Source organism: Thunnus maccoyii, chromosome 2, assembly GCF_910596095.1.
Source record: "Thunnus maccoyii chromosome 2, fThuMac1.1, whole genome shotgun sequence".
In the NCBI taxonomy this organism is placed as follows: domain Eukaryota; kingdom Metazoa; phylum Chordata; class Actinopteri; order Scombriformes; family Scombridae; genus Thunnus; species Thunnus maccoyii.
The window spans coordinates 2,990,114-2,999,782 of NC_056534.1; the positions used below are offsets into that span (position 1 = coordinate 2,990,114).

At 39.4% G+C, this 9,669-nt stretch overlaps 1 protein-coding gene across 1 annotated transcript in view; it reads left to right on the top strand.

The window, feature by feature from the left end:
- Positions 1-9,177, top strand: part of ppp3r1b (protein phosphatase 3 (formerly 2B), regulatory s1ubunit B, alpha isoform, b) — a 28,642-nt gene extending 19,465 nt beyond the window's left edge. The window contains exons 3-6 of the mRNA XM_042424619.1: positions 3,142-3,318; positions 5,032-5,091; positions 6,484-6,668; positions 9,084-9,177. Of these exons, the coding sequence (XP_042280553.1) occupies positions 3,142-3,318; positions 5,032-5,091; positions 6,484-6,668; positions 9,084-9,131 (470 nt within the window). The 3' untranslated portion in view covers positions 9,132-9,177. The remainder of the gene's footprint in view (positions 1-3,141; positions 3,319-5,031; positions 5,092-6,483; positions 6,669-9,083) is intronic.
- The last annotated feature ends 492 nt before the right edge of the window (positions 9,178-9,669 follow it).

Here is a 9,669-nt window from a genome sequence, read left to right on the forward strand (position 1 = left end):
AGGATGTTCCTTGGATGATGCTGATTAGATTGATATAGGCCACGCCCGTTTTGCTTCTGTTGGCACATATTTCATCCAATCTTCACCAAACTTGGTACATACCATGTTTAGAGGACCCCGAATACAATTTATTCATTTGTTTTCAGATACTACTTACGGTCTGTCTGTTATTGGTTAGCAAACTTTTGAAGGCATGGCCTAATGCACTTAATGGTCGGTAACTCCTCAATAATGAATCGGATTGCGACCAAATTTAGGGATGTTGTACACAAGGTGACCTTACAGAAGTGTGTAAAATTTCATAAAGTTCTGCCTAGAGGTGGCGCTAAAGTAACCTTATAACATGATATTTCAGCAATTCTGTTGTCTTTAATGAAATGAAACTTGGTACACAGGTTTTCCATGAGAATCTGCACGACATACTGAATTATTTTGTGGTCATAAATAAAGCACCACCATACTACTTATTAACTACCAAATCTCTTAAATGTAACATGCCATGGTAATCAAATTGTATTTGTACAGATGGGGATCCTGAACAAGTATTTGGTATTTTCAGCAATGCTTTGTGATTCCTTTCAGTTTCAGCATTCACATGCATTTTCCGCAGGAAATGCATTTCTAGTTATTAAATGCTGTAGTGAAAGAACAAGAAAGTAATGATAGATGCACTGTATGTATTTCAACAAAGAAAAAAGAAACTTTCCCATTTTAAACAACAATTTAAGTAGTGATTTCTGAGTTTTCGAGTTGCACTTGAATGCACCATGAAGTCTCATATGCTTTGTGGTACAAAGCGTTGGAGATTTCAGAGTTTACAAGGTGCACCTGAATGCACCATGAAGTCCCTTGTTTTTAAAGTATACAGTCGGCTCTTTACAAAGCGATGTAGACGCACAATTGATCTTTAAGCGTTCATGTTTTTAAGTGGAGATGGCATAATGTGACTGCAGGGTAAAAGCTCAAGAGGGTGTTAGTGTGCAGCGGGGGGAGAACGAGTCACGTCTGTCAGTCAGTCAGTCTGTGTCTGTTGTGGAGTGTATGAGAGACGGCGAGAGCGGGGTGCGCAGTTTCAACAGAAAATCAATTTGGGGCGGGCAAAGTTTTACTGTGAATAAATAAATAAATGAATGAATGGGAAACACTGAAGGAAGTCAATGTGAAACTGAACTCCAAACCACAGAGATTCAGTTAAAAGTTAGAAAAGTGAGCAAAAGCAGCCGTAGTTCTGTTGTAACCAATTTCACAAGCAGCTGCATGAAATGAAAAGAGTTGAACCACCTGTCTGAGTAGAGCTAAAGTGTCATATTAAAGCTGGTTGTTGAAACATTAAATATGATCAGTTGTACTCACCAGTGTTTGGCAGAGACTCTGCTGTGTTGTTGAGAAAGACTTGATGAACTCGGTTTAATTTTTATTTGGACAGAAGTGGAGAGACTCGACTGAAGCTCTGCTGTTGCTCTGACAAACCTTTAGTATAATATCTGTAGTATGTCACTGAACCTGTTGGTTATGTCTTTCCAGCGTTCCTCCTCCTCTTACTGTATGTTATTGAGTTTAGTTCCTCCTCCTGATTTACGGGAATTTTGTGAAATACTATGGAGTAAAGGTGGTACTGTACTAACAGGTAAGAGGAGTAAGATATGTGAAAAGATGTTCCTTAGCTTGTCCTAAAGCGTTGAATCAACAGCAACTGGGCTTTGAGATATTTGAAGATATTTCGCTTCTCATCCAAAAGACTTTTTAACTTGAGTTCTTAACTGAACAGAACACAACAACAAGTCTAGTTGCTCAGATACACCATGACCTGGACGACTGAGAATCTGCACGAACACGTTTCTTACCTTAAAAGTTTAAGCAGCAGCAGGTTATTACCAAACACATTTTAAACTTCTACAAACCTTTTTCCGCTTACTTTAACCAAACACAAAACAAAGTGAAGAACCCAAAGATCATTTCATTCAACCTCTGTGAGTCTGAGGTAAACATCATCAAGCAACTCTGCTGCAAATTCAGACAGTTGGAAAAAGCTTTAAATATAGTGAATATACTAAAATAAGAGGTTAAAGAAATTGGACAGATTACCTTAAAATAAATACAAGCTATACATTATAATCCCTTAGATTTAATAAGTGAATTGTGAAAATATTTGAGCCAAAAATCCTGTAGTGCAACTCCAGCAGCCATGATGCTTGAACTATATACTGTATATATACAGTATAATGCAAGTATAGGTGTGAATAATGAATACAATACGCATAATAATGTAAAATATATGTGCAGCATATATAATATACACTACAGTAGTAATACAATACTAAATATATATATATAATTGAGATGGAGGAATATTCCATGATATAGAATATAGAATATGCTAATTATTTTTTAGTAGAGCTGCAACGAATAATTGATCAGTTAATTGAAAGTAAATCACTTGTCAGAGATGTTAAAAGTGATTTAAAGTTATTGTTGAAGTAAAAATGTTTTTTTCTTTTCTTTGTCTTTCATTGATATAATTTTGGGTTTTGGACTGTTGGTCGGACAAAACAAGACATAGTGATAAAACTATAATACAATCTAAAGTAAAAAAAGTCTTATATGTTGCTACCTCTTATTCTACGACTCCCACAGTAATAATAATAATACTGGAAACATAATATGGCCCCCCGCCTCCTCTCTGCAGTCGATTCATGGTTATCAGCAGAGTGATTAGTGTTGAAAGAGGTGTCACATGACCCGGTGTTAGGGCTTAGAGGCGAGGCACCGGGGGAGGTCCGGCACCACAAGATTCAGCCTAACTGGTGCAGCGAAGGACCAGCAGCTCTGAGCAGACATGGCCAGTACCAAGAAGAAACCAGGTACGTTTGGTCGAGCTGTAGCCGGAGATCAGGTACAGAGGCAGGAAGGTAGAATAAAGCTGGACAGCAGGTTGTTTTTTAACTACTGTGCAGCCTGAACTTCACAGGAACAAGCGTGGCTCAACGTCAGTGGTGGGCCAGCATTTGTCCAGAGTAAACAGCTCTTCGTGCTTCGCTGAAACTTGTTTGTTTATCTCTCTCTGACTGTAAATAACGCTCTGTCTCTCTCTCTCTCTCTCTCTGTCTCTCTCTCTCTCTCTCTCTCTGTGTTTCATTCCAGTTGATGCTGATGAGATTAAGAGGCTAGGAAAGAGATTTAAGAAACTCGACCTAGATAACTCCGGGTCTCTGAGCGTGGAGGAGTTCATGTCCTTACCAGAGCTCCAGCAGAATCCCCTCGTGCAGCGAGTTATCGATATATTTGACACCGACGGGAACGGGGAAGTCGACTTTAAAGGTAAATACATCATTAAAAAAGCAAGTTTTCCCTCCTTAATCGATTTTTACTGGGATTGTTTTAACCACCCAAAGGTTTTTACTGTTGACATCAGTCTTTAAAAATGACCTGTTAGTGTTACAAATACTGTATGAAAACATGCTTCTGTCCCTGTACTGTTTATTTATTCATTATTGCTGCTCTGATTGCACATGAGGAGTGTAGTGCAGCGTGCAGGCAAATCCATAAACAATGCTAAGATGCAGCACACAGTCTGACATTTTATGCCAAGAAAATGGAAGCAGTGATTATAATGACATTTGAATAGCACGATCATCGTCATTTATACCAACTTCTGAGGAGAAACACTTTTGTCTTTGTCTTTTCTCAATGAACTCAACATATAATTTGTGCATGAAATGTTTTTGACACATTAATTTCAGTCATTTAATAAATGCTCCACAGTGTCAAACAAGTCTTTCAGCAAGAAATGATCGACAGGCAACATACTAAAGACATTTTAGTTGAATCTCTGGAAACCAACAGCATCACTTTTTGCTGTCGAGATCTTTAAAGGACGGCTTAAAACAAGCCAGATGACCAAATGAACAGTGAAACATGTTTCTCTTTCGGGAAGATCCCCTCTATGAGAACATGTTTAAAAGTTTACTTGAAGCTAATATGAAGCTTAAACCGTCCAAACTGTTCAAACCAAGTCAATATTTTACATATGTTTATATCAAAGTTACAGCTCAACAGAGAAACACTGTACGAGGAAACACAAAGAGGGAATTTGATGCTAAAAAGACTGTAAACGTGTCAGATATCCACTTGATATGACTAACTCAGACTGCTGAAGACTCATATAAGCTTCACACAGACTTTTAAATGACTGTGTGGACACACTGTGGATTTTGGCCTCCATCACTTCCATTGAAAGCACATTTGAAGGATCTTTTAATATCCAGTATGAACAGGAGGAATGATTACAGCGAGGAAAACCTCTTTCACTGTTCATATGGACACCTGACTGCTGGTTTAAGACACACTTAAAAAAAAAACTGTGAACTTGTCCTTTAAGATGAACTTTGTTCTCTGAACATCAGTCACAGTTGCAGTTCTCTCAACTCAACTCATTAGTTTAATTCAAAAAACCTTTTCACAGCTTTCCATTATAATAAAATGCTGCAAAATAATGTTTGTAGAGTAATCTGTATTATGTCATCACATTGTTCGGTTTTTGGATGTTGTCCATATTGCAGTTTTTAGACTTATTGTGCTAATTTTTCTTTTAACAAAATACAATCAATTAGTTTCATTGTTTAAGTTAGAAAGCACTTTTACCCATTTCCTAAAAAGTACATCTTTTTATTTCTAATGAAGTCATTTTAAGGACTTCAGTGGTCTTGGGAAGCTTTTATGATACTTTCAGTCTCTTTTTCCATCTGCACCAGTTGTTTTTCTCTCGATGTGCCCTGATCCTAGAAAAAATATCCTTCAAAGATGCAAAGTCATCCTTTGTTTGGATGGTTGATGGTCTTGTAATTACTTATATAACAATAATGTGTAATATATATATATATATATATATATATATATATATATATATATATATATATATATATATTATTTTCCATCTCTGTGATCTTTGGGAAAATTACATTTATATGTACCAACAGTTTAATTTTAACTGCAGTTTTAGTTAATGATGTTTTTTTTTTTGTTCTTTGACAGAGTTCATTGAAGGAGTCTCCCAGTTCAGCGTCAAAGGTGACAAGGAGCAGAAGTTACGCTGTAAGTGTCCATCATACTGGTCACCAGTTACCAACACTGGTGCTTCTGTTATGATGATTAAACTCAGAGATAAATATGTAGATGAGTCACATCTCATGGTGCTCATGTAAACCTTTCAGAAATACAAACAAACATGGTTTTCTTCTGTTAATGTCTATAAATTCTGCGGTATACTATAATACATACCAGCATCACAGTATGAGGCTGCACTGACTTCTGAGTTTAGAAAGGGTGACGTCAGTGTTTCCTACAGTGGAGTCACCTGAAGATTAATCATATTGTTCCATCTGTTGTGTATTTTTAATAACCTTTCACCACATTGAAAAAGATCTACGACATTTACATTAATTACAGTTTATGTTTCGAACATATCAAAAAATGAATGAACAAGTGATAAATATCAAAACCGCCATATTAAACTCCGTCTATATGCAGGTTGTCACAGCTGACATGACAACTCACTGTTGTCGGTTGTCATAGTAACACAACGCGCTTTCCAGCTCGGGGGGTTTTGCAGGATCTCAGCGGTCAGAAAAAAGTGAACGTCAGAGCTGTGAGATTTAAGGGTCGTAGGTTTGTTAGCGGCTGTTCAACCGTTTAGAAATCGACAGACTTCAGCAGACGAAGATCTCTGATCGTCTTTGATCACGAGACGATCTGATATTTGATAAACATGAAAGTCAGTCAGACCTGCTGATGGTCTCTCGTCACATCAACATGTGTCCCAATAAAATGCCCAAAACCTTTTTTATTTAATTTATTCAATTGTAATGATAGCTTATTTTTAGCAAAATTATGTATCTGTAAATCTGCATCTGTTTGCTTTTATTCTGAGATTGAGCCGATTTTATATAACTTAATATTGATATATAGCCCAATATAATACAATATAGGCATAATATAATATAACATGCAATTGCTATAAACTTCTGTGTACAAATTATTTTGGGGTCGTGTGGCTCGGGGTGCCATGACAAAGATTTCCTTTGAAGGTGCCACAGTTTATAAAAAGTTTGAACCGCTGTAATTAATTATTTAGGTTTGAAAGTTTAATTGCTGAGATTGAAACAAAATGAGGATTTTTCATAAAATTCACACGTTCATCCTTTAAAACGCTAAAAAAAACCAAAAACATGATTAAAATGGACTCTGACATGTATTCATGAAATATGTTTCTACAGGCTGTAGTTTGATTTCTATCTGCTTTTAAATCCTGAGTTTTGTCAGGATTACAGGTGCAAATTAGCTGTAACAAGAAACGCAGTTGTATCACACGTTGCTGCATATTTTGCCAGATTAACATTCATTTTGTTGCCATTTGTAACTTTATCATTGGTGAAAACTGACCAACACTCACATCTTCCTCCTTGTTGCTCTCTTTTTGGACCTCAGTTGCCTTCAGGATCTACGACATGGACAAAGACGGCTACATATCCAACGGGGAACTCTTCCAGGTCCTGAAGATGATGGTGGGAAACAACCTGAAGGATACCCAGCTGCAGCAGATCGTCGACAAAACCATCATCAACGCCGACAAAGACGGCGACGGCAGGATATCCTTCGAGGAGTTCTGTGCGGTAAGCTTCAGCTCCTCCAGTGTCACCTGTTCATCACATCCTCACTGAAAAATGTGTCTCATAGAGAAGCGTCTGCTGTGTTATATGTATGTAATATATGGAAAACACTCAGCAACAATGATGGAGACCAAATGAATAACAAGACGTTAAAGTCCAACCAGCAGCTTTGGGTTTGTTACACAACCAGAAGATGTTGATGCATCAAAGAAACATACTGATGATTGTGTTATTATTACTTCCTGTCTATACCTGCAGTAGGAAAAGCAACAGGTGCATAAAACACGAGCAGAGTGTGAGCAGCTGTTCTGATGACAAGACTGAGGCTCCGTTTAAACCAGGTGTTAACATGTGATCTTTATCTGGATAATGACGTCCGATCCGTGAGCCTTTTATATTTACAGCTGCTACTAATGAGCCCTTTTGTTATGTTGACTCACACACGTAGTGATCAGATCTCAATATCTAAGTTAGCCAACTGGGAGCGATGGACTTGTCAACATAGATGGTGAGTTCCAGGCCAAGAGAAGCAACGTCATAAACAGACATCGTTATTCTCTGAGGTCGTCACAATACTATAATTTAAAACTTTGATACAATACTAGTATTAATAGTAAAAACTATACCCGATACCTCTGTCAATACCACGGAAGGAAAAAGTAGGGATGCACGATATTGGATTTTTTGCCGATATCCAATATGCCGATATTTCCAACTCATTGTGGCCGATTGCTGATACCAATATATGCACATATGTTTAGGGTTAGGGCGTCAGGGTTAGGACGTTAGGGTTAGGGTGTTAGGGTGTTAGAGTTAGGGCGTCAGGGTTAGGGCGTCAGGGTTAGGGTGTTAGGGTTAGGGTGTTAGGGTTAGTGCGTCAGGGTTAGGGCGTTAGAGTTAGGGCGTTAGAGTTAGGGTGTTAGGGTTAGGGTGTTAGGGTTAGTGCGTCAGGGTTAGGGCGTTAGGGTTAGGGCTTTAGGGTTAGGGCGTTAGAGTTAGGGCGTTAGGGTTAGGGCGTCAGGGTTAGGGCGTTAGAGTTAGGGCGTTAGAGTTAGGGTGTTAGGGTTAGGGTGTTAGGGTTAGTGCGTCAGGGTTAGGGCGTTAGAGTTAGGGCGTTAGAGTTAGGGCGTTAGAGTTAGGGTGTTAGGGTTAGGGTGTTAGGGTTAGGGTGTTAGGGTTAGGGCGTTAGAGTTAGGGCGTTAGAGTTAGGGCGTTAGGGTTAGGGCGTTAGAGTTAGGGCGTTAGGGTTAGGGTGTTAGGGTTAGGGCGTTAGAGTTAGGGCGTTAGAGTTAGGGTGTTAGGGTTAGGGCGTTAGAGTTAGGGCGTTAGAGTTAGGGCGTTAGAGTTAGGGTGTTAGGGTTAGGGCGTTAGAGTTAGGGCGTTAGAGTTAGGGCGTTAGGGTTAGGGTGTTAGGGTTAGGGTGTTAGGGTTAGGGTGTTAGGGTTAGGGCGTTAGAGTTAGGGCGTTAGGGTTAGGGTGTTAGGGTTAGGGCGTTAGAGTTAGGGCGTTAGAGTTAGGGTGTTAGGGTTAGGGCGTTAGAGTTAGGGCGTTAGAGTTAGGGCGTTAGGGTTAGGGCGTTAGAGTTAGGGTGTCAGGGTTAGGGCGTTAGAGTTAGGGCGTTAGGGTTAGGGTGTTAGGGTTAGGGTGTTAGGGTTAGGGTGTTAGGGTTAGGGTGTTAGGGTTAGGGCGTTAGAGTTAGGGCGTTAGGGTTAGGGTGTTAGGGTTAGGGCGTTAGAGTTAGGGCGTTAGAGTTAGGGCGTTAGAGTTAGGGCGTTAGAGTCAGGGCGTTAGGGTTAGGGTGTCAGGGTTAGGGCGTTAGAGTTAGGGCGTTAGGGTTAGGGCGTTAGGGTGTTAGGGTTAGGGCGTCAGGGTTAGGGCGTTAGGGTTAGGGCGTTAGAGTTAGGGCGTTAGGGTGTTAGGGTTAGGGCGTCAGGGTTAGGGCGTTAGAGTTAGGGCGTTTGAGTTAGGGCGTTAGGGTGTTAGGGTTAGGGTGTTCCCACATATGTCTGGTGGCACTAGATTAAAAGTCAAATAACAGAGAGATGAATAAAGATAAAAAGACTGTAACGTTGAAAGATATCTACTTGATTTGACTCATTTGGACGCTGAAGCTTCATATTAGCTTCAGATAAACTTTTAAATACATTTTTGCACAGAAGGAGGACTGTGGATTTTGTCCTCCATCACTTCCATTGTAAGGTCATTATGAAGGGATCTTCTAATGGTCAGTATGAACAGGAGGAATGATTACAGCAAGAAAAACAGCTTTAATGTTCATTTGGGCTCCTGACTGTTGTTTTAAGACATTTAGAAAACATCGATTAGTAGCTTTTAATCTTGTCGTCACTCTCATTAAGATTTAAATGACATAAATGTGAATAAACGATGTGTGACCTCATTTCCTGTCGTCTCCTGCAGGTCGTCGGTGGATTAGACATTCACAAAAAGATGGTGGTGGACGTGTGACACCCTCGCACTATTTTTTTTTTTTTCCCTCCTCCGCCATTTTACTGAAGATCTGCTTGAAGACGTCGTCCAGCAAAACAGCTCAGTGAGAAAAAAAAACACAAAAAAAAAAAACAAAAAAAAAAGAAGAAGAAAAAAAAACAAAAAAATCACGCCTCCTCACCCGCCTCCCCGCCTGAAGCCAAACTTTTAACCAAGTATTATTGAACTCTCAGTGACTTGGCGTCGCACTTTAAAAGCTGACGGACGGCTTTTTAACGCAGAGCGAGCGTTTCAGTTTGGTGGAGGAAAGGTGGAGCGTGTGTGTGTGTGTGTGTTTGTTTGTGCGTGTGTGTGTGTGTGTGTGTGTGCGTGCGCGTGTGTGTACTGTATGTTTTACTGGTTTTTCAAGGTATGTGGGTTTTTTATATTTATTTTTGGTGTTTTTGAGAATCAAAGAATCTTAAAAAGAACGTAAACTTTTAGCGGACGAGTGTAGTTTGATGTGATGTTACAGAGCATGTGCCAACAAGAATATGTTGTCGAATTACAGGTCAAA